This window comes from Quercus robur, chromosome 3, assembly GCF_932294415.1.
Source record: "Quercus robur chromosome 3, dhQueRobu3.1, whole genome shotgun sequence".
Classification (NCBI taxonomy): domain Eukaryota; kingdom Viridiplantae; phylum Streptophyta; class Magnoliopsida; order Fagales; family Fagaceae; genus Quercus; species Quercus robur.
The window spans coordinates 26,464,977-26,490,762 of record NC_065536.1 but is presented as its reverse complement, the minus strand read 5'-3'; the positions used below and the strand labels follow the sequence as shown (position 1 = coordinate 26,490,762).

General features: G+C 32.7%; 2 protein-coding genes across 2 annotated transcripts; both read right to left on the bottom strand.

Moving 5' to 3' along the window:
* Nucleotides 1-1,932: 1,932 nt before the first annotated feature.
* On the bottom strand, nt 1,933-6,250 carry LOC126717627 (GDSL esterase/lipase At5g33370-like). The gene is made up of 5 exons (XM_050419458.1): nt 5,955-6,250; nt 5,672-5,799; nt 5,118-5,360; nt 3,965-4,217; nt 1,933-2,444 (listed from the first exon to the last, which is right to left on the bottom strand). Exons 1-5 carry the CDS (start codon nt 6,184-6,186, stop codon nt 2,212-2,214), a joined length of 1,089 nt encoding a protein of 362 aa, XP_050275415.1. The 5' UTR covers nt 6,187-6,250; the 3' UTR covers nt 1,933-2,211.
* Nucleotides 6,251-24,728: 18,478 nt separating this feature from the next.
* On the bottom strand, nt 24,729-25,495 carry LOC126720073 (dehydration-responsive element-binding protein 2D-like). The gene has a single exon (XM_050422531.1). The coding sequence runs from the start codon at nt 25,410-25,412 to the stop codon at nt 24,762-24,764; it is 651 nt and encodes a 216-aa protein (XP_050278488.1). The 5' UTR covers nt 25,413-25,495; the 3' UTR covers nt 24,729-24,761.
* Between the last annotated feature and the right edge of the window lie 291 nt (nt 25,496-25,786).

Genomic DNA, 25,786 nt, shown 5'->3' with positions numbered 1-25,786 from the left:
TATTAAAATTGCACTAATATATGTGTTTTAAGCTTCAAGCAATCACCATGGCATATTTATGTAAATAGCCTAAAATACAAATTTAAAACTATCCAAATATATAAGCATTAAAAAATAATCAAAATTAAAAATAGAAATCACTATAACATTCTCTCTCTCTCTCTCATACATACATGAAAAAGCCAGAATTCAATAATTAAAAAGAATCCAAAAAACAATAGAAAGCAAAGTTAAGTAAAGAAAGACTCATGATAATCAAATTAATCGATGCAACTAGATAAGTTGTCCTTGAAAGTAGGCAAGTGAACTCAGGTGAGTTTCACACAATAAGAAAAATAGAGGATATATAAACTTGAATAAATTTCATTAAATAAGGGATTTCAAATTGTTATGAAGTTAAGATTTTTAATCAACTTAAGGACTCAAATTTTATCCTTTGTTGATAATAGAGTCATCAAATGTCTGTTGTAATTGATTTTATCTCTACTCTTCCATGATTGGCAAATGATATCAATTGTTTGCTATTCAAACTAAGGTTTTTCCATAGATTGTAATTTCATGGCAATTGCCAAGACATAAGGTGCTTAACAAGAACCGTCACTTATAATAATAATAATAATAATAATAAAGGATGAAGAAGAAAAAGAAGAAAAGGGAAGCATGAAAGTTGAAACTAGGAAAAAGCGGGGGAAAAAAGTGTAAAAAAGAAAAAAGAAAAAAGAAAAAAAAAAGTACTAATAGTTGCGTAATACTAAACGCCCATTTAGGAAAAAATATTTTAACAGTACCATTTGAGTAGTAGAGTAATGTTGCACTGTTAACTACAATTTGAGTTTTTCTCAAAAAAAAAATAACTACAATTTGAGTAGTAGAGTAATCCAATAAGAATAATTAAATATAAAAAAAAATTAATAAGAACAAAAGACTCATGTGTTAATCTCTTTTTTGTCGAATGAGAGATCATAAATATAAGTTTTTGTGGGGTTAGGGGCAAGAGTCTGAATTTAAATCTACAATAGAGAGCTTCACATACATATATATATATATATATATATTTAGATTAGGTTTGAATTAATTTCTATTTAAACTAAGTAAAAATAAAAATAAAAAGAATAAAGAAAAACCTCTCCTTATTTTTGTATTTACGCATACCTGCTATACACTATGCTCATAAATATTTAAAACACACGCACACACTCTCACGGATCTACTAACATATAGGCCATACATCACAGCCCCTCCACTCAACCATTATATTTGCAAATCAAACACTAGCCCCAAAATCCAAGCTTCCCCATCCCAAGACAAGCCCATTTTATGTCATTCAAACCCGTACCAAACCAAATGAGCCAATACCCATTAAAGAACCAAGCCCAATTCAGTTCTACCCAAAAAAACCAAGTTCAGTTCCTTTTTTTTTTTTTTTCTCTGAGCTCGATATGAACCTACATGAAGCCCAAAATCCATTATCAACCTAACTCAATAAACCCATTTGAGACGACATGGTTTAACCCATTAATTCTATAAACCTTTAGAACACAAGCCTAATTTCTTTAGCCCAAGTAATCCTAAACCTGTGTAATTAATCCAATCCATACCAAAAGTAAAGCCCAACCCCAAAGCCCACTAGAACAAAAACTACACGAAAATTACAACTTTGCAATACACTTCACTGAAATGACAAATAGGCCCAAATACTTCGCATAATTCATTATTATGTCCTTAAACTTCAGGTTAATTATATGTATGCCCCCATACTTTATTAAAATTAACGATATATCTTTCAACTTCACAGAAATAGATAAAACACCTCAATTGCCAAAGCACCAAAATCACCAAACCAACCTGAAACTTCATCATAATAACCGAAATAACCCCAAGACCACAAAAATACCAAATCAACCTACTAAAGTTAAACAAAATGACCAAAAATAATTTCAAACCATAAATGTTTAATTTAAAAATACCATTATCCAAAGGCATGTAGAAATCAACCATAGGATGTAATTTTCTAATTAATCAATAAGTAACATTTTGTAGGGCAGTTCAGTACAAACAGAACACTTAATACACCAGCACTGAAGACTTGCTTATTTTCCAAAGCCGATAAACCGGCCTTAAATTTCCATGACAATAAGAAAAATAATTGACTGCTTAAACATGAACATATATAACTAAGACGAGTTGATCATCAAGAAGTGCAGAAGATTATCAAGCCTTGGAGTCCAAAGCCATAATGGTGCTGAGATTCATTGGGTGCATGTACTTTGTGGATCCAATCATAATTGCTTGTACTATCAGTCTGTTGGCCCTTTCAGATGGATGGAAGGGATCCCAAAATACATAAACATCTCTGTTCGGGCACAAATTTGATAAAGGTGTGCATAGTCCAATTCCATTGTATGGTCCTTGTCCACAACATGCTACCTTTGATGTAACAAATCCTGCAAAACCATGACACTCATGTTAATTACTACTCTCTTTTTAGCTTTAAGACTAGAGTATTTTTAATCACAGGAAAATCCTACTTCTGCAGAAAGTGGACTTAGATTATATTATTTGAAGCCGCAGTTACTCAAAATGTTGTCTAGTTAGTGCATAGCATTATTAGCATTTAATCACATTTCACCAAAATTTTCAAGTAATATAGAGAAAATAAAACAAAAAATTCGGTTAATTTGTTGACATCTTAAATATTTTTATATAATTCACGGTTTGTTATTAAATCCAGGTAGAAGTTATATCAATAATTGAAGAATTAATTATATCTCTATATCATAAAAACATTGATAGATTACTATAATTTTTTTCACAATTGGGAGATATCTCTTTCAACAAGGTGATATAAGGTGACCCTAGTATATAAGACTGCCCTATCTTATTATGATATTTACTCCCAGTGGTCCCATGAATTTTCTATTGAATATTGTTGCCTTTCTGTCTGGTCACCAAATTAATGGCCATGGGTTGTTGCATCTACCATTCCTGAATGACGTTTCATTAAATACATGGATAAAGTTGAAGTGTTCCTAAACATTTCCCTCGATTTCGTATCCAAACTATAGTATCTAGTATCATATGTAAATTAAAGATAATCTTTCAATAATATAATTACTAAAATGAATTTTCAAATAATAGATTAAAAATAATTTTAAATTACAAAACAAAGGTAGATCATGTAAATCTAAGTTCTAACCAACTTCAAAAATAATAATAGATTATAAAATAATTGAAAAATAAATAATAATATATCATTTAAATACCTTGAAACTTTTGGTTTTTGAGGTTTAATTAGGGTTTGATAGTATTTAATTTTTTTTTAAAGACTTTGGAAATAGAGTTTCCATTAAAGTAACTATGTTAATAATTTTACTTATGTTTTATGTGACTTGTAATACTTATATTGAGACACATTGTCATGTAACTTATAATATTTATATTGAGTTGTATAGTGCACACGTTGTGTATATGCAACCCAACTTTTATATTAAAAGATAAAATTATGGTAGATTATTTAAAAATATGAATAGATAATAAAACTTATTTTAAATATTTAGATGCTTTGGTCGTATAATATTAATTGGGTAGATTTTTTTTTATTTAAAAAAAAAAAAAAAAAAAAAAAAAAACTCTGAGACTATAGTTTCCCATTGTTTTCGATGAGGTATTATAGTTTCACTTACAAAAATTCTTTATTTTAATACTTCATACTCATAGTAGCCAGGTTATATGACTTTAAGGAGAGAAGAGAAGAAATAATAAAAAAATTAAGAGGGCATCCACTTGGTAGTTGGTACAATCAAAGTGTGTAGGACGCCGTCTTTATTACATAGTGTATCAAAACTCATAGTAGAATATATTTTTGATATTTTGAAGTTTGTGAAACAACTTTTCTAGAAAGTATGATAAATTGTTAATAACTTTTCTGAAAACTATAATAATTTATTCATGGAGGTTGACATACCATATGCTTGAGGATCATTAATGAAATCCATTTTCATTTCGAAAGCATTTGCAGAAACAAAGACATCTGAACCAATCTCACTATTAAGTTGATTAAGCATTTGAACGAGTTGTGGGTTGAACAATGCCGCAGCTCTTTGTAGCTCAGCTGAGCACTCGCCATTTCTGCTACGCTGGGCCAATTCTGCTGGTACACAACCCAATGGTCCAGTACCAGTCACCAAAACCCGCCGTGCTCCCAACTCATATAGCCTCTGCATGCATTATTTTTATATATAAGTCTATTTTTTCTTTGATAATTCAATAGTTGGAGTGGGGGGATTTAAACCCTGAATGTATTTAGTGAAAATATTATAAGGTATAATTGAATTATACAACTGCCAGTAACTTAAACTTGTGTTTAGTGCAAGGAAAGGTAGTATTTTGTCTTAAAAGGAATTGCATGACATTAATGATACAAGGAGTGGCTATTCAATTCCTTTAGCAAGGAGAGAGAGAGTCCTATCACACTCTATTATGTTTGGTTCCTTAAAAGAGCTTTAATTAGCGCAATTTTGAATCATTATTTGTCTCCATAAAAGCATTCATGAAAATAACAAGCACAATTATACTTGTTGGCCTCACCAACCAAAAGTCATATAATAACTCGATATGCCACCTATGCCTCACACAAATCTTTATCATAAATAATTCGTTTATACGTCCCCTTCACCATTATTTTCTTCCTAATTTCCTGTGATTCTTGTCTCGACATTGTGTTATTTATGGTGTAAACATGTGCATGCAGCAATACTTAAATCACATATATAATTCATCAAACAGGTAACAGCGTTTTAAAAAAAAAGAGAAAAAAAGATAAAGCTAGGAAAATTTAGGTACACTATCATAAATGTACTGCAATAGGTTTTTCTATTAAATTCAGTTACATATTTGCAATAAATAAGAATTATTCTTGAAAAAATATAAAAATGTTTGTTTTTATTGGTCTATGTCACTGATGATAAAATAATGCAGTGATTATGACATCAAAAAATTCTAAGAGTACTAAGACATATATTTATGAAAACGGAGTTGAAGTTCACAAATCATTTTCAATGTCACAACCATTTTTAGCATGTTAAAATTACTAATAGAGAAAAGGAACAGGAAGTTACCCTTAGAACTTTTTGATACTCGGAAATGAGATAGACAACATAGTCTGGGAGAGAAAACTGGCGAGACCTTGCAGAGAAGGGCACTAAGTAATAGTTGTTGACGAAATCGTTTCCTCCTAGAGTAATGAGGACGAGAGCCTGATTCACAAGTTGCTCAGTCTGCTCAGCCCCAATAAGAGCACTCACCCGTTGTTGGTATTGTTGAAAGTAATCCAATTGTTTGCAAATTCGGATTATGTTTATCTGCAAAGTTAAATAAAGCAAGTTTGGACACAAAGTATTAGTTACATTATTCATCAATCCTTTTGCTCTCTCTAATTTAGCTACATCTTAAAAGAATATAACTCAACATAAGTTATTCTAGCTTCAAATGTAAGATAAATACTTGCACTTTTCCTTACTTGAAAAAGAAAATAATTATAATAATCGTAACCACAATAGTAGTAGTAGTACATAATATGAACAATAATAGTAACAATAACATTAACAATAACAACAAAAAATTTGTTTTGAATGTAAAATAATAACAAATTGAATATCGTTCTTCGACTTACAAATTGAATTCCGGTGTCATTGAGAATTCCAATCCCAGCAGAAGCAAAGTTGGCACCAACAAGTAGTCTCTCATCTCTGAGCTCAGGGCTCAAATATGGCAAAGTGGGTTCTGACCCAATTTGCTCACCTAATGACAAATGCAACATTTTTAATGTATATAACTATAAATACTAAAATCAAACCCCACATACAAGATTATGTTATATTAGTAAACAAGAAACGGTTTAAAGAAGTAAATTATAAATAACTACAATAAACATAACACAAACATAAAAACCCTACTGATAATGTCAGGGATGTTAAGGCCATTAGAGAAACGGCCAGTGGGTCTGTGAGTTGGATAGTCAATGCCATAAGGGGGTGAGTCGGCACGAGCAGTGGTGGCAAGGTAGTCATTGTTGCCACTATCGACTAGTGAGTCTCCAAAAACAAAGAAAGCTCGAGCCTCAGCTTGAGAGGAAATAAGACTCAATGTGATTACCAGACCTACTACGCTAAACAAAAAGCGGTCCATAGAGATTGTTTTGTTAGAAACTCAAGGACTGCTCTTATGTGTGTACACTACCACATGTGAATGAGTCAGTAGGGCTAGCTTTATATAAGGTTCATGCTCTGGTTTTTCACTTTTCATATCACATTAAATTGCTTGTTTCTACCACCATTGGGTACAGACAAAGCGACCACCTTTAAACTAGTTTACAGTGGTTTCGTTTTCTCGATGGACAGAATATTAACATTATTAAACTTTAAACCCGTTGTGCTTATAAGCTGCTTGTCTTGAATTTAGCCAAAAGAAAAAAAAAGCTGCTTGTCTTGAATTGTCCATTTCGATATAACTAACAGTCTGGCATGGCAGGACATGTACTATATCTGTATGACAAAATTTTTTATAATACTCCTATTGTCTTACATAATTTATTTATTTATTTATTTTTTCTTCTTTTTGTTGTTCTAAAATAAATAAAACTTTATGAAAGTAAAAGATTATATTCTTATATTAAACTTGTCTTAAGGTGGAAAAAAAATAAAATTCTCATTAAAAATCATGTTAATTCTTTATTTTATTTTATTTTTCAATTCAATAGTCACAACGAGATAATAGAGATTTGAACCCTAATTCTTTTATAACTTTTGAATCTTTGAACTCTTCAACCATGTGAATGTTCCATGGATAATGCACCTGGGCTTCACGACTGAAACTTCCAACCAACTTCAAGAACCTCTTAGAGATTTGATTTATCACAAAGACACGTTAGGATTCGCGCACTAAGGCAGTAACAACATTATATGAAAGTTCAAAAACGTGTACAAAAACACTTTTGAACGTTTAGACCCCCAAAAACCAATTTAATCAACACACGCAATATGTTAAACAATAGTGTGCGGAAACTTAACATATGCTATAACATGGTATTGATTAAACAACTATCTAAGCCACAACAAAATAAACCACAGCAGATAATGTAAAGGCAGAGATAGAGAGGAAGGAAGATGCAAACACAGCGATAACACCAGATATGTTATCGAAGAGGAAACCGAAGACCTCGGCGAAAAACCTCTCCGCCGCCCTCCAAGCGGTAATCAATCCACTAGAAAATACAGTTGGGATACAAGGACAGCAATAGACCCTCCAAGCCTAATCTACCCAATGCACCTAAGCCCTCCAAGTTTCTTGCTCCAACGAGGTTGCGCCGAACCTTTTTCTTTTCTAGCTTTCCGGATTCCGCTACTACACCGTAGCATCAACCAATGAATATTGGCTCCTTCCTAACTGCTTCCCAGAATTCCAAACGTCTGTCTCACAGAGATGATAATGGTGAGAACCAGGTTTGGTATAAAGGCCTCTCAAGGATTTGACAATGGAGAGGAAGAGAGTGAGGGATTTTGATGAGACTCTAAGGTAGAGATTGTGGGTAAAACAATCTGGTTTTTCTTTAGGGTTTCTCTCTCAAAATTCTCTCTGGAAGCTCTCTTTCAATCGTGGGTTAAAGGGGTATTTATACTAGAGTGGAGAGGAATGTGAAACGTCAGGATTTTACAAAACAGGGGTGGCTCGCGGCTTGACCTCGCGGCTTGACCAAGTCGCGAGATCCAGTCGCGAGTTAACCGTATGGCCAGTTGTCCTGTTTTGTCCTGTAGTGCTCCAGCTAGCATGACTGTTCATCTTCCAGCATGCTTGGCACGTGTGCATCTTCTGGCGGGTTGAAGCCGCGAGTCCACCCGCGAGTCCCAGCCGCGACACTCTGTTTTCTTGCACACTCTTGAGCAAACTTCACTCTATCTCACTCACTACCCTTACATCAATCCCACCTAAATACAGGGTTTCTAAATGCTGAATTACAAGCAAATTTGGCACGGAATAAAGCCAATTAGATGGTTGAATAAATTCAACCTTACATTATATATAGAAGATACCTCTACAGGCTCTTTATACTGGTTGAAAAGATGGCAGCTTTGATATTCTCTCTAAATATGTCTTAAAAATATGCCTTACAACCATAAGGAAGTTGTCCATAATAGTCCTGTACCTAGGAGACTTCAATTAAAATGCATCAACAAAATTGAATCCAAAATTTTTTATTGCTCTTCGATTGATTGTACACCAGTTAAAGATCAGTTGAATGTTTTTACTAACATTCGAACATTAGTTGAAATTATAGATTCTACATTCTTTTAATATACTTCTTGGACAATTCATCTTGAACTAATGATGATTCAATACAAACTTAATCAAGATTACATTGTTACATAATTTGCCAACTCTAAACCTTACAATGTCAATTTTAAGTTTCTTAGCTACTATTATTTGTTTCGAGGTATAAAAATTTGATGGAATTCTAGGTATAAAAATTTGATGGAACTCTTTATGTAGTAACTCTAAATTATTGATGTCATAATCCAACAACAATTGGATTTTTCTTTGGAATACAAACTTGCAAAGATATATTTACAAAGGTAGTCACTGGGTCATGTTCCAAAACTGCTTGGACTTGATCAATATATATCATGTTTGAGCACATTTGAGTATGCTTGACGACTATAGGTGCATTTGGAGTGTAGCTTGAGGTGATTTGCACTTCTATTTGTTGGTCTCTAAATTCGCTTGGCACCTAAGGCATTTGTGGCTTAATAGAAGTCTATCCAAGATGGAGATCCGTTAAGGATTTGTATTTGGCGGCTCATCTCATACTAAGGTGGATAGTAATTTTATAAGCTTTGGTGGTCTACAAATTCTTCCAATGTGGAAAATTGTTGCAAAGGTTGGTTCAATTTGTGACTTTTTCCTTTTAAGTTAAGGTGGAACTTCAATGAAAGAGGAAATATTTTGGTTAAAGTGGAGATTTATTTGATATTATCTCAAATTTCTATATATATATATATATATATGGTAAAAATCAAGTTACACCTAATGTAACATTACTTAAATGTTACTTTAGACAATGTTACATTACATAATAATTTTTTATTGAATTAATATTTGAAAATTCTACTACTATTTGATAATATGTTCACTATGTTCTTAATATGCATGGCAATTTTGTGTCAATCAAATATTATTTAGTATTTAATTTGTAAACTCATTTATTATACATAATTTTAGCTTATAATAACTTGAAATTTAAATATTTATAGACTAGATAATTATTGATCACTTATTATCTTGAAATTTTGTAAACATAAAGAATATAAGAAAAAAAATGTAATGCAAATGTGGATTTGTTAAATTTGCATTTAATTTAAAAATATTTAGTAGTGTAGTGTAATATTGTTTAAAGTTACATGAATGTAACCCCCATGTGTGTGTGTTTAATTTTTTCTTGGATTAATATTTTGAATATCTCGTCGTTAGATTATATATTCTTTATATTTTTAAAATGTATGTTATATAAATTTCATGTCAATCATATGCTATTTACTATTCAATTAAGAAACTCATCTTTTATGTATGATTTTAAAATACAAGAACTTAAATCAAAACATTTGATAGATCGCATAGTTATTAATTTTTAATTATATTTGAAAATTTGAAAAAATTTAGAGTATATTAAGAAAAAAAATATATATATATATATATATATATATATATATAAATATATAATCTAACAATAAACTTTTTAAAATTTGCACTAAGAGAAAAATATTGAATATTGTAATATTGCTTATTAATTCTTAATCATTTTGAAATTTTGCAAACATTTAGAGTATATTAATAATATATATATATATAAAATCTAACAATAAACTTTTCAAAATTCGCACCAAGAGAAAAATATTAAATGGTGTAATATTGATTTTATAATAATAATAATGAATTCAAAAGTTTTTTTTATATGATAAATTCAATGCTTAACCTTTCTTTTTCTTTTTCTTTTTTTTTTAAATTTGCTAAATACTAATATAAGCTAACGCTTAAGAATGCACCGTGTATCTATCTTAAAAAAGCCTAGGATTACACGTTTAAAACTTCCAGAAGAATAGAGATAGCAAATGCCAAAAATGACAGGATTTCGATTTTTTGGAAGACTTCTTCTTCTTTTAATGATAGGAAAAAATCCCTATAAAAAGAAATGATAGCCCAAAATTTAACGCTATTTTGGGCTAGCTTTAAATTCCACAACACTTTTGGGTCAAAATTTAATGATAGTTCAAAATAGGGTTAGAAAATGCCAAAAATGACACATTCACATTGTTAGGTTTACACTATTTTCATAACATTTTCATTATAATTTTTTTTTTATATAGGATTTCACTACAAATCTTAAGTAACAAATTTATTACTGATATACGAAAAAAGCAATTTCAATGGTGATTTCAAATAAAAACCGATAATAACTTCTTCTTTTTTTAATGAAAAAAATCAATAATAACTTATCTCTTAGGATTTGTTCTAAAAATATTGTGAAAATATCACTCTTTTTAATGAATTCATTTGCAGGAAGATTAACATGGCCAACCACCACTTTTGGAGACTTTAAAATTTGTACATTGGTAAGTCTATCATGAAGCATCTGATTAACATTCTCACAGCATCAACTTACACAATTTGTATTATTTGGATAATTAATGGAAGCATTAATTCAATCCGTGCACATTGTATATGATATGGTTATACCTTTCCTCTAATATTTAAGACGCGATGTGACAGATACAGATAGATTGGGTTGGACTTTAAATGTTTCCAAAATCACGCCCACCATCTCAGATAAAAATAAATAAATAAATAAATAAATTTACATCAAGTAACTAAGAAATAACTCATTCTATCGATTTCTATATTTGGGTTTGTCAAATGACAATAATTGTGCTCATAAAATGGGATTTAGATCCGGAGTAATGTTACATGTATAAACTATTTTACAATATTTTTACAAATTATTAATGTGGTAAATTTTTATTAGTTCTAATCTGAACCATCATTAATATCATATTTTTATTTACCAATAATTATTTGGTAAATGCTCAGCCACATTAACAGTTTTTAAAAATCTTGTAAAATAGTTTGTGTTTGTAACATTACTCTTAGATCTCGTATCCTCTCAAAACATTTTTTTTTTCTTTTACTTATTTTTATAAGGTCATGCTAACGAGTGTCCTTAGGATATTGGTTAATAATCCAGTTAAAAAAAAAATTTTTATGAAAAAAAGAAAAAGAAAAAAACAATTAATGTTTTGATAGTTTTTTCATTTCTCATAAAAGTGATGTCAAAATTTTTTTAAAATAAATTGTTAACTAATGTCTTAAGAACACTCGTTAGCATTTTCTTTTTTTATATTCAATAATTTTACAACTTTAAATTTCAATCATTCATATTAAAATATTGTACCTGATCACAATCCTATCAACGAAACAGTTCTTAAAATTCAATCCATCCTCCCTTCCAATCAAATCTTGCAGTTCGAGGTCAGACTTTTTTATTATTTTTTTTCTGAATTTTTTTATTGATTGATTCGTATTATTATTTTTTCTGAATGTTGGAGCTGCAGATTTTGTCGTATCTATAATTTAATGCTTTTTTTTTTTTTTTTAACAATTAATCATTCTAACTTTTTTTATAGTTAATAATTCTAATTCTGTGACTTACTATATAGTTGATAATTTGATATTGTTCAGCAAAATAATATATAGACTAATTTATTTGCCGACATAGTCCCTAAAAAAAAAAAAAATTTATTTGTCGACATAATCATGGAGCATAAATGCAGCACTTACTCACGTTTCTTTTTGCAATAAATTCGTTAAAGCGATCACCGATATTGTTCTCTTTTTTAACTCTTTGGTTCTTCTTTTGGGAACCGAACAATAGTGTTTTTAGTAAATAACTTTTTGCAGTAAAGCGATCACAATAACTTTTTGCAGTAAATACTTACTCTTTAGTAAGAACTAATAATGTTTTTATTTCATTCCATGCTCAAAATTTTATGGCTGTGAAAAAATTGCAGGGATTGATGTTAAGAGGTGGAAGCAAGATAGAGAACACAAGGGAATTAATTATGTGGTTAGATTATCTAACGCTCTACGTTTACAGGATAAAATCCGTAGTCCTACATAAGTTGTATTCTTAAGTATTATTTACAATAAACCTTATATTGCCTATATATAGGCTATAGGAGTTAGGGTTAGCCCAGCATAAGCTTACAACATAATTTGGTCTATTGGGTGATTACACATATTAAATAAACTAGCATCTTTAATATTTTCCCTCAAACTTACAGTAGGAGTCGGTGAAACCATGAGTTTGGAATATAATGTGAAGGTCTCTCGAAGATGCCATGATCAACAACAACTATTAGGGTCATATTTTCTATGTTTTAGCTTATTCTTTGACAAAATGTATTTTATTTGTAATTAGATAGATCTAAGATGAGTTTAATATATCAAAATTTATGTAACTCCTACATAACAAGTGATATCATTAAAGACATGAAGATTGAACCAAGAAATAAGTGAAGAAAAGCTGATTTAGTGAAGCTCAATACTAGCATCTATCGAGATTTAATGAAGGATTCTTGACACAAGCTCGACACCTCTCGATCTATTGAGCTCTGCGATTTCAGAATTCTCAGATCTGAATTTCGGCCCATGATGACTTAGATTGCTAGAATTTTATGCACTAAATCTCTAGACCATATAAAAACTTTATTTTAAAGTCATTAAATATACAGAGATTCAATTAGAGAACTCATACACTTTGTGAAAAGCTACTGCGTCCTTGTGTGCCTTAGGGTTGTGTAACTAAGTGCTTCCAGATCTTCAACATGCTTTGAAGTGAAGAACTTTGCGTCCAACAACAATCAATCAGTTGTTGAGAAGTCAAACATGTACTGGGTCCGTGCATACAGGAATAAGTCTCTATAAGAGCAAGTCTAATTGGAGATTAGAGTAAAAGTTCAACTGTAAATTGGTATTTTGGGATAGTTTATGGTAGTAGTAAGTTTCTTTATACTTGTAACCGCATGTTCTTGATTCGTGGATTCTTAGGAGTGGTGATTTGAAAATCAACCAGTAGAGTTTTTGCCTTACGAGAAGTTTTCCCCATTTGTTAACAAATTAGCGTGTCTATTTTATTTCCGCTGCACTTAGTTTATTTAGTGATTTGTTGGTACTTCCACGATTTACATGTAATTTGACATAATTAATCAACTTAGGTAATTGAATAAATTAATTAACTAGAGTCAATCTATAACCCAACAACAACAAGATTAGATGAAAGATGCAGCGAGCACAATGTGAAATGAGTTTATGAGTGGGATGGCAAATTTTTTATCCATGAATAGTACTAAAAAGTGTAATAAAATCCATAAATAATACTAAAAATAAACTAAAAATTAAATAAGTTGAAGGAAATAATCTCATCCCAAACTCATCCGAAGTCACCTCCACCACATAAAAACACACAGTAATCCATACCATCATAATCAGATGATTTTTCTAGCATACAAGATGTCTGTGTCTTTCGAATGCTTTATTTAGAAAATGAATAACTTCAAGTCTTTAAGACAAATAAAGTTTGTACTGGCTCGTTGTGGCAAGAAGGACGTCATGTCTTAGCCAGAAGAGAACTTTGTCTGTACTAATTTGTCACTTTTATGTGGACTGCTAGAGTGACCGAAGTTGCCAACACATTTTCAACTGGTCAAGCACATGTGATGCGTATTATTGAGCCCTCATTTCATCTCAATCTCATTAATGAATGGCTGGCCGCCGGGAGGGGGCGCGCAAATCAATAGATGGGAGAAGTTGACAGCATGTGACCAACATAAATGGGTGGGGTTGAATGTTAACTACTTTTAATTTTACCCTACAATTTTTAAATTAAATTTTCAATTATGCAAGTGAAATGTATTGCAAAATAAAATCTCTTTAGGAATGATAAACCATCTCACACACGACTCAACTGGTTAGTTTAGAAAGATGTATTTGAATAGAATGATTTTAATTTTAATTTTTTAGTTTAAATAACTTGAATAATGTAAAAATAAAAATTATTTTCTTCCATAGATAAAATTTATGAATAGATTTCATTATTAATATATGCAACTGAAATTATAAATTTTTTTAAGAAACAAAATTAAATTAATTTTATCCTAAATAAGTTAACTTTTAAGGATATAATTGAATTTTTTTAAAATTTAAACATATAATATCTGCTTCTGATAATTGCGCTCTTTGTCATTAGATCAATACACTGATCGGTTTTTGGTATTGGCAAAGATTTAATCTCAGATCTTTTATTTAACTATCAGAGACTTTATCAGTTGAGATAACTGAAATCCACATATTATCAAATATAAAATGTCATTTTAAATTCATAATGTCATAAATATTATAACTTGTGCAAAATATCCAAAGCTCAAATCCTAATAATCATTTTTAAAATTCCTAAATTATGAATCCTTAAATCCAAACTCAATCCACAAGTTTTCAATTTAAGTAGGTTAGTTCAATAATAAGCAGGAGGTAAATATTGATTAAATGAACTTAGAACAATACTAGAGATATAAATTATTTTACAAAAAAATTTACAAACTGTTGATGTGATGAGCAATTATTGGTAAATGAAAATGTAATATTAATTGTGAGTCTAAATAAAAACCAATAAACGATTGACTACATCAACATTTTGTAAAAATATTAAAAAATAATTTATAGTTGTAGCATTAATAAATGACTTTACCCCCTCTTAAAGTTAAGAGTGAAAATATTTTTTTGGAATTTCAACTCTATTGGGGGAATTAAATTCAGTAGTGTTGAACTAGATAAATGACGTATTTATGAGCTGTACAAAATTCAATAACCCCAACTACTTTTGCAACAAATCCATTCACATAATTACACGGTACCCAGATGAAATAAATATGTATCATAAGAAACAGTTCATCAAAAAAATGTATCATAAGAAACAACCACCAGCGCAGCAACAGATGTTACAGATCCCAACCCAGGAGGCTGAAATATTACTTCAAGCCTATATTTTCAGGCTCTTAAATTCCCATCTAAAACAGTACATAGGGAATTGATCATTGAACCTCATTTTTTCCTAAACTTTCGGATTCACTGACATAGTACAATAACTATTTTCCTATTCTTGATATACAAGTACAATGTTTCTCTGGAACTCATAAACCAATATAATACACAGAAAATGTTAATGGACCCTAAAGTTATTTGATAGTAAATTATTTAAGAAAAGTTTTTATAAGAAAAAAAAAAATCATGTTTTAACAGTTTTTTATATTTCTCATAAAATTAGTGTCAAAATTTTCTTAAAATAACTTGTTAAAATTGTTTTAAAGACACTCGTTAACAGGACTTTTATACTAAAGGTGTTTATTGTAAATTAAAATAGGAACAAAATAACCATAGTCATCAAACCAAGATCACAATTCAGTTATATATGGTTCTCTGTCTTTTTTCCCTTTTCCGTTTAATTATGAAAGATGTTGAATTGAGTTTGACAATGAAATCAAGAACATAGATGAAAAGCTTTTCCATTTGGCTTCGAATACATAAATTTTGGCGGTTAAGTTACATCTTACAAATCATAATCAAATGTATCTTAATTAAGAACAATGGAACATATTCAATTCAATCACTTTCATATCTAGGTAACATCCAAGTATGGTTTGGGCAAAACACATGCATTTGTATGCGTAGCTAACTGCCATCTGGATTGGTTGACAATGATCATTGCCATTGAATTTCGATAACACTTTCTTCAATTCAGTTATAAAAAGCACTTCAATGAGTGACAAATATGTGCCATTTTAAGCGGTCCGTTTTCAGCCATCTGAATTAATTTTATTGTTGGTAGAAATAGTATTGATTGCTACGAATACATGTTTGATGCATAAAACATAGGGGCTAATTCAATCAAGCTATGATGACAATGATGTCTATTTATTTGCTTGCTTTAATTTGTTAGTAGATATGCTATAGAAATTATAGGGTTGCGAAGAGACCACCACACATGACCGCTTCAAAAGGTAGTTTATCCAAAAGAATTCAATTTCATTTGAATTTGATTTTTTTTTTTAAAGACCTATCACTTATTTTAATAGTTTTAAAGAAAATATAAAATAAAAACAAAAAGTTCTTTTAATTTATTTGATTAACTCCATTATTGATAGAGTAAGATAGTCTATAATCTACCAAGTATGATGGCTTCTAAAAAAATACTTTGTCTTATTTTTAGTATTCCATTTTATACTCCAGCAGCATGTCACTTGTTCTTTTTTCTCTTCTCTTATAAAATTATTAAAGTTTAAAATGAAAAAAAAAAAAAAAAAAAAACAACGTGGAAATTTATGATGGATAGAATATAAAATAAAACACAAATTAGAAAAGAAATTTTATATTCATGATTTTTTTTTTTTTAGAATTTTCTATTCTTGAACTTTGATTTAGTTAATTAAACATGAAACACACCTCTTTTTTTTTGAGGACGAAAGGTGTAATTAAACCAATATATATATATATATATATACGAAAGATTTTTTTTTTATAAAAAAATAATTCCCAAGGCTTCAACGACCACACCACCAATCCCATTTCCCTTAATCAAACATGGGATTGGTCATGAATTATTCATACTTGTAGCAAAGATATTAAATCTAACCAAATTTGACAAGAGGTTAACCAAAAATCCAGCTATACAAAGTACAAACAAGGACGAAGCTGCAAATGGGCCCAAGAGGGCCATGGCCCCCTTAGGCCCAAGTGTTTTTTTTTAAATGATTTTTATATTTTTTCGTTAAATTCAAAATTTTTTAATAGCTTGGCCACCTGAAAAGATATGAATTCCCCCCCCCCCCCCTAATTTGTGGAACTCAAAAGACAAGTGATAAAATAATAGTATCTCATAAAATAAAAAAAAAGATTACAAATAGATTATACCAATGGTATAAAAATCACACTCAAATACGTAGTGTTTTTTTGTGAAAATAATACACGGCTATTCATTCTAAATTCTAAGATAAAATGCATATTTGCTATGAGTAATAAAATCTTGTCTAAAAGTTTTAAGTTTTGTTAACCTACTTCTAACTGTTAACATGTATTAGGGTATGTGGGTTTTAGGCCCACCTTGTTTACTTGTATAGCACACTTACTTGTATTACACACTCTGCCTCCTATATAAAGACACTTATGTATATTCTATTACTGAATGAAATACAATACAATTATTCTGTATTTCTAGCACGGTATCAGAGCCACTACTCTAATCCTTTGGTGTGCCGCTCCTAAGCAGTCTTGTCTTCTTGGGTGTCCTCTGCAGCCGTTTTTGTGAGCAGCACCGCTGCCTTCACCGCGACTCCAATACATCAAAGACCACTGCCTTGTTGCCACCATCGCTTCCGCTTCTCCGATCAGACCACAGATAGCATCATTGGAATGTAGTCTCTCCGATCTGCTTTTCTGTGAAATTTCGTCTTCATCGGACCTTCCACGCGCCTCCACGCGCCACCAGAACTCTCAGCGTCACTGGCACGCGCCGCCAAAACGCGTCACGCGTTGCCACACGCCTCCTGTCTCAGTCACGCGCCGTCACGCGCCGTCACGCACTACCACGCGTCGGAACTTGTTCACTGACGTCATCATCCTGCCTGCTTACGTCAGCCCTAGCTGACGTCACCTGCTTACGTTGGCGCCACATCATCTGCTGACGTAATCACCTGTCAGCCTGCTGACGTCATCCGTTGACTTTGACCAGGTTGACCGTTGACTTTTTTACCAGAGTTGACTTTTTGCAGTCCAGGTCCTCCTTACCCAGTTTTTCGCGTAGATTTCATTTTTGCGCTCCATTTGTGCATATTTTGCTTCTAAATGAGAAATAAGGACAGGTCTTCTTCTTGTTGCAATAATCGTCGCCAACAATCCAACAAACGTCTTTGCAGTTTTTGCAAACGTTTTGGCCACAATATTGAGACTTGCTATCGTCGCAACAAATCAGATGTGTCTATATCCGCTGCTACTATTGCTAACACTGAGAGTGTCCAACCAATGGCTCCCGTCCCTGCACAGTCTAAGTCTTCAGGACGCACTTTCACCATGTCCATAGATGACCTTAAAAACATCATCGCCAATGTCATTCTTATGGTTGGTAATGCATCTTATTCCTCTTCTCTCTCAGTTTTATCTGGTATGTTTCCTTCCTCTTGGCTTATGGATTCTGCTTATTGCAATCACATGACTCCTCACTCGTCCTTATTTTCTAAACTTAAACCTGCACCACACCCTCTTAATATTCACACAGCAAATGGTTCCACTATGTCTGGTCATAATATAGGTTCCGTTTCAACCTCCAATCTCTCGGTTCCTAGTGTCTTTAATATTCCTGACCTTTCTTACAATTTATTTTCTGTGGACCAATTAGCTGAGTTAGGTTATCGCATTATCTTTGATTATTCTGGGTGTATTGTGCAGGATCCAAGGACGGGACAGGAGCTTGGGACTGGTCCCAGAGTTGGGCGTATGTTTCCCGTGGACAACCTTCATCTTCCACTTGTTGCAGCTGCTGCAGTTTCTTCTACTCCTTCCCTTGCACTTTGGCATGCTCGACTTGGTCACGCATCTTCCTCTCGTGTACAACAATTGGCTTCTAGAGGTTTGTTAGGTTCAGTGTCTACAGAAAATTTTGATTGTGTTTCATGTCAGTTAGGAAAACAACCAGCTTTGCCTTTCAATACTAGTGAATCAATATCTACTGATATCTTTGACCTTATTCATTCTGATGTTTGGGGGCCTTTCTCTGTCTCTAGTATTGGTGGGTCTCGATATTTTGTTGTCTTTGTTGATGATTACTCTCGCTATAGCTGGATTTTTAATATGAAACATCGTTCTGAGTTATTGCAAGTATATTCTAATTTTGCAAAAATGGTTGAAACTCAATTTTCAAAACGTATCAAAATTTTTCGATCTGATAATGCTCTTGAGTACACTCAATATGCCTTCCAAGCTGTTTTGCATTCCTATGGCACTGTTCATCAACTAACTTATCCAGGTACCTCTCAGCAAAATGGTAGAGCCGAACGAAAACTTCGTCATATTCTTGACACTGTTCGTGCTCTTCTTCTCTCTGGCAAAGTTCCTACTCCTTTTTGGGGTGAAGCTGCCCTTCATGCTGTTCATGCTATTAATCGCATTCCAAGTCCTGTTATTCAAAATCAAACTCCATATGAGTGCCTTTTTGGGTCACCTCCAGACTATCACCACCTTCGCTCCTTCGGTTCTGCTTGTTTCGTTCTTCTTCAGCCGCATGAGCATAACAAACTTGAGCCTCGGTCAAGGCTTTGTTGTTTTCTTGGCTATGGCGAAACTCAAAAGGGGTATCGGTGTTATGATCCTATCTCTCATCGTCTTCGTATCTCTCGCAATGTTGTCTTTTGGGAACATCGCTCCTTTGTCGAGCTCTCTCACTTCCGTGCCTCCCTATCTTCCTCCTCTGTTTTAGATCTTTTTCCAGATGAGACACATATTCCTTCTGTAACTACTCCTGATCCTCCTATAGTTGCTCCTGATCCTCCTATAGACTTCTCTGTCCAACCACCAGATACCTTTGATCCTTTTCCTAGTTCACCCTTTAATGAACAGGTGAAAGATGCCCCTGCTCCTGCTCCGCCTGAAGATCTTGTACAAGACATTCCACCTCGTCACTCAACTCGGGTAAGATCCATTCCTACACATTTACTTGATTATCATTGTTACACTGCCCTTGCTACACTGCATGAGCCTCACACCTATCGTGAGGCTTCCACTGACCCTTTATGGCAGATTGCAATGAAAGAGGAACTTGATGCACTATCTAAAAATCATACTTGGGATTTAGTGAATCTCCCCTCTGGGAAATCTGTGGTTGGTTGTAAGTGGATCTATAAGATTAAAACTCGCTCTGATGGGTCCATTGAGCGCTACAAAGCTCGTCTTGTTGCAAAAGGTTTTACACAAGAGTATGGGATTGATTATGAAGAGACCTTTGCTCCAGTTGCTCGTATCTCATCTGTTCGAGCTCTCTTAGCTGTTGCTGCTGCCAGAAAATGGGACATTTTTCAGATGGATGTCAAAAATGCATTCCTTAATGGGGATTTAAGTGAAGAAGTTTATATGCAACCTCCTCCTGGTCTCTCTGTTGAATCAAATAAGGTTTGTTACCTTCGGCGTACTCTTTATGGCCTTAAACAAGCTCCCCGAGCTTGGTTTGCCAAATTCAGCTCTACCATCTCTCGTTTAGGTTACATGGCCAGTCATTATGATTCTACCTTATTTCTTCGTCGCACTGACAAAGGCACTATTTTACTTCTCCTGTATGTGGATGATATGATCATAACTGGTGATGACCTCAGTGGCATTCAAGAACTCAAAGATTTTCTCAGTCAGCAGTTTGAGATGAAAGATCTTGGCCATCTCAGCTACTTCTTGGGTCTTGAAATCACTCATTCTACAGATGGACTTTATGTTACTCAAGCCAAGTATGCCTCTGAACTCTTGTCTCGAACTGGACTCACTGATAGCAAGACTGTTGACACTCCAGTTGAGCTTAATGCGCATCTGACTCCGTTAGGGGGGAAACCGTTGTCTAATCCCTCTCTTTACAGACGCTTGGTTGGCAGCCTAATTTATCTCACTGTCACTCGTCCAGACATTTCCTATGCTGTTCATCAGGTGAGTCAGTATCTATCTACTCCACGATCGACTCACTATGCTGCTGTTTTGCGTATTATTCGATACCTAAAGGCCACTCTCTTCCATGGTCTTTTCTACTCTGCTCAGTCTCCTCTTGTTCTCCGTGCATTTTCTGATGCTGATTGGGCAGGAGATCCCACTGATCGCAGGTCCATCACTGGTTATTGCTTTCTTCTTGGTTCTTCTCTGATTTCTTGGCGAAGCAAGAAACAAACTCATGTGGCCCGCTCCAGTACTGAAGCAGAATATCGTGCCCTTGTTGATACCATATCTGAGCTCCTTTGGCTACAGTGGCTTCTCAAAGATTTAGGTGTATCCACATCCTCTGCTACTCCTCTTTATTGTGACAACCAGAGTGCCATTCATATTGCTCACAATGATGTCTTCCATGAATGGACTAAACACATCGAGATCGATTGTCATTTTATCTGTTATCATCTTGTCCATGATGCTCTCAAGCTAATCTCAATTTCTTCTAAAGATCAACTTGCAGATATCTTCACCAAGTCACATCCTAAGGGACGTCTTCGCACTTTGGTTAACAACCTTAAGTTGGTCTCACATCCACCTTGAGTTTGAGGGGGGCTGTTAACGTGTATTAGGGTATGTGGGTTTTAGGCCCACCTTGTTTACTTGTATAGCACACTTACTTGTACTACACACTCTGCCTCCTATATAAAGACACTTATGTATATTCTATTATTGAATGAAATACAATACAATTATTCTGTATTTCTAGCACTAACAATGCAGTTTGTGGACTATGTATCAATAATTTGCTGGAATTTTAATTTCCAAAATTAATTGGTGTGTTGTTTTGTTATTTGTGGGTAGAATAATTGTTATATATGCTAGCCATCTAGTGTATTCTACAAATTTGCTAGTATTGTGAGTGAAAAATGATTTTTTTTTTTTTTTTTTTTGGAGAATGTTTTGAAGTTAAAGTTGAAACGTGTAAAAGTTTCACTAAAACAAAAACTATCTAATAGTACAAGAATACAACTAAAAATATATTAAATGCAACGTACGTAAGTGCTCAATTTAATTTTTTTTTTTTTTTTTATAAAACTTTTTCAAACTATGATAACATATGACTTATTCAATTTTATATGAAATAAATTAGTATATAAAAGAATTTTATAATATCAAAACATCTAAAAATAGAAACCAAACTAAAATATTTTTTACTGTATAATTAAGTTAAGTTCTCTCGCAAAATGTAGCTTACCGTTTCAAAGAAAATAGCAAAAGCATACATAACTACGTACAAGCGTATGCGTAAGTGTGTATTTCATAACATGATATGAGCTTTTATAATATCATTTTGGCCTTAAAATTGCCCCATTTCTAGCTCCATCACTGCATACAAAAGAACTAGATGTGGCTTTATCTTAAAGAACATGAACTTCCCTTTCATTTAACTATATATTCAAGGACCAAAATAGAGCTGGGAATGAGTAAAGATATCTTAAAAACAAGAAAAATAGTTTGACTCTAATTTGGTTCTCGGTCAATTAATTTCGTATCCACATGAATGATATATTATTGGAAAGGGTATCATACTAGCTTAAATTTGAGAGGCTATGAGGATGGAAATTAATTCGAAGCGAATAACTTGAACTCACAAAAGTAAGAAAATTTAACCCAAAAGTGTATGAGTTGCAAAGTTCCTGAACCTTCTCAAATTGGAAATTAAAATAATGGTGCAAGGTTGATATGAATATAACATTGGCACTAGAAGTTTACTAATAGTACCTCATTTGGATTAATTCATGGTAGGGAAGATCGTCAGCTGAAAACGAGAAAGTTGAAAGTTTTGTAGGAATTCTTGGATTTTTGTGCGAAATCTACTTAACTGTCGTACCAACTTTACGCCCAAATGTGCTGTAAACCACACATAGGTAATTCATAAAGCAATGAGTTTCTTAAACTACGCAAGAGCTAAAATTTGTTTGAGCCAATATTTTCTAGGAAAGTCTGGATTGTCAGGAAATTTGTGCCAAGTAGAAAGAAATCCTCATATAAAATTTTTGGCAAAATTGTCATATTAACTTCCCTACTTTTGAGGGTTATAATTAACCTTGTGAATGCTATATATGCTAAAATGTACATAACTGCTGATATTGAAAAGTAGGCTTCAAGAGTTTTCTAAAAGCAATGAGGAATATCTAAATCAGGGATCAAGAAGGCCCCGACGAAGCCCTAGAAGTTGGTGTTGGAACTTGGAACATTCACGTTTGAACGGTGTAGACGTGTAGTTATTAAGTAGTCAAAGTCATATATATGAATAATTATGCAAGTCTAAGTATTTTTCTTATTATGAAAAATGCTAAATTCATCAAATATTTTACAAATTGCTGATGTAGTAAATGATTATTGATAAATAAAAAAATGAAATTAGTAATAGATTAGATAAAAATCACTACATCAAATATTTGTAAAATTGTAAAATAATTTATAACTATAGTATTACTCTTTTAAAATAAATATATACAATACTATAGGAGAGATGCTACGTCTACAACATTTTTACAACAAATTATAGGTGGTTAGTTGTTATTGGTTCAAATTTGAACTTAACACTAAGATTACTTTTTTTGCCCCAACAATAACAACCAGTAATAACTTGACACTTAAAATTTGTTGTAAAAATATTATAGACATATCATTTTTCATACTATAAATGCACTAAATTAAATTTTCTATTTAAATTCAAACTAGGCAATAACCTTGCGCATTGTGCGGTAAATTATTAAACAAAAATATTTATTTATTTTAAATAATAAAAGTCTTTTAAATATCTATTATTCATTGCAAACTGAAACAAAAAGAGATGCATATTTACAATTTTAATTTGAATGTGAAAAACACAATCCATATGGAATGTATATGCAGAAAAATCTTGATTTTGATGGACATCAATTTAATTGAAAACACTTGAGAGTGCCTCAATAGCTAGGAGATTTGTACCTCAATTGACACATCATAGTCTTTCTTACATATACGATTAAAGTTCAAATCCTCGTTCTACCAACAATTGAATGAGAGAAAAAACAATAGTTAATAACATTGTTCCTTACTGTTAAAATAATAGTTGCATGATGATATGAATTGTGGCACTATAAATTGAAAAATGAATTCAACAAAGTTAAAAAAGTGTCATACATATCCACTTGTATAAACTTTATTGACATGAATCTCTTTTAAAGAGAGAATGGTAAGGGATGGAGGCTTTGCTAATACGCTTTATTGACATAAATCTCTTTTAAAGAGAGAATGGTAAGGGATGGAGGCTTTGATAATACATCTTTGGTCTAATAACACCTCTCTAGGTACTAGGAGAGAAGGGGTCTGTGGTTCAGGACCCGCCTGCTAGGCCCACCAGAAGGTAGGCTAGATTTAGGGTATGTCTCTAAGTTCTATTCATAATTTATATATATAAAAAAATGGCTCTTTTGCTCTCTTCAAATTCTTTCTATCAACATTTTATTTAGGGTAATGTTTATTCACATAAACACTTAAATTTTTTGCTGAAAACTTCATTACATGTGTTTCCCATTAGTTTCTTCCGATGAAGAGACATAAGATGATAAAATTATAATAGTAAACACATCACTTTTACTAACCTCACTTTTATTATTAGCCAACAATGGTGGAATGTAAAAGAGTTTGACAAATTTTTATATCCCTAAACCATTTTTTTTTTTAGAATAGAAAAGTAAATTACTTATTTTAGTTAATTAACCGACAAAGAAAAAAAAAATAAATTAAAAAAACGAAAGGAAAAAAAAAATGCTTCTGTTATTTACTTATTTTACAGTCTGAGTGGTGAAAACTCTTCAACGTAGAGAGTAGTCTACAATCTTCATGCCACCAAGACAAGACAAACTATCTAATCCAAGAAAACCTTACAAGCTCCATGGAACCTGCAAGTGCATGGTATACCAGTCCAAGAACTCTCCCTCAACCATTAAACCACTCATGGGATCCCCACCATCATTCACCTCCAGAAAATTGTTTCCAGCCAACAACTCATCAAACAAACCCAGAACCGATGACCCTTCCCATAAATTCTCTCTACACACATCTCCCATGAATGTCCTCTCCTCTTCTTTAACCGAACCATTATCACTCCCACAAGAGCCCGAAGATGATGAGTTGTTCCCCATAGATAAGCTCGTGACTTCTGGCTCGCTCGAGCGAGGTGATGATGAGTGGTCTGGCAAGTTGAGTTTGGCTGAGGGGCCATAGAGCTTGCGAGCAGCACCATCATAAGCAAGTGCAGCTTCTATGGAAGTGTTGAAAGTGCCTAACCAAAGACGAGCGCCGCTCTTTGGTTCTCGGATTTCAGCCACCCATTTGCCCCAAGTTCTTTGCCTAACTCCTCTGTAATTGCAAAGAGCATTTTCTGGCCCTCCTTTCCCTCTCATACACCCTTTTCTTGATCTTCCCATTGATGGTTTCTTTGTCACTTTTCTTGTTTCATTCTCCATGTTAAAACTTTCAATACTAACTCCAACTCTAGCTCTCTTTTCTCTCACACAATGGCCACTGGTCATTGTCTATATAGTGCCAAATAAGCAAGGCCAACCCTAGAGAACCGGGTGATTGACACGTGTAAAGTGAGACTTGGTTTTTTGCTTCTGCATGGTTTTGTAGCTGACACTCGTAAAAAGAGCAAAAACACTTGTCTTGATTATTGGAAGGTACTTCAGCTCGAAGCATGTGAATTTTGCATATGAATTATATTCCATGCTATCTTCTTTTCTTATTCTCATGCCGAAGTTGGACACGTGTGTGTAATGCATGAAAAAATCAATAGGAAGTTGGACAGGTGTGTGTAATTTGTAGGGGTTGGGTGTCACTGCCAGAGAGAAACAGAGGCACATGCATGTTGTAGGTTAAGCAGAAAACGAGGAATTTCGAAGAAAAA

Excerpts from the sequence above, each read along its gene's own strand:
- LOC126717627 (XM_050419458.1), bottom strand. The coding sequence starts at position 6,186 with ATGGACCGCTTTTTGTTTAGCGTAGTAGGTCTGGTAATCACATTGAGT. Across the intron at positions 5,361-5,671 it reads ATGACACCGGAATTCAATTT|ATAAACATAATCCGAATTTG; the intron begins GTAAGTCGAAGA and ends TTAACTTTGCAG. Across the intron at positions 4,218-5,117 it reads AGTATCAAAAAGTTCTAAGG|AGGCTATATGAGTTGGGAGC; the intron begins GTAACTTCCTGT and ends TAATGCATGCAG.
- LOC126720073 (XM_050422531.1), bottom strand. The coding sequence starts at position 25,412 with ATGACCAGTGGCCATTGTGTGAGAGAAAAGAGAGCTAGAGTTGGAGTT.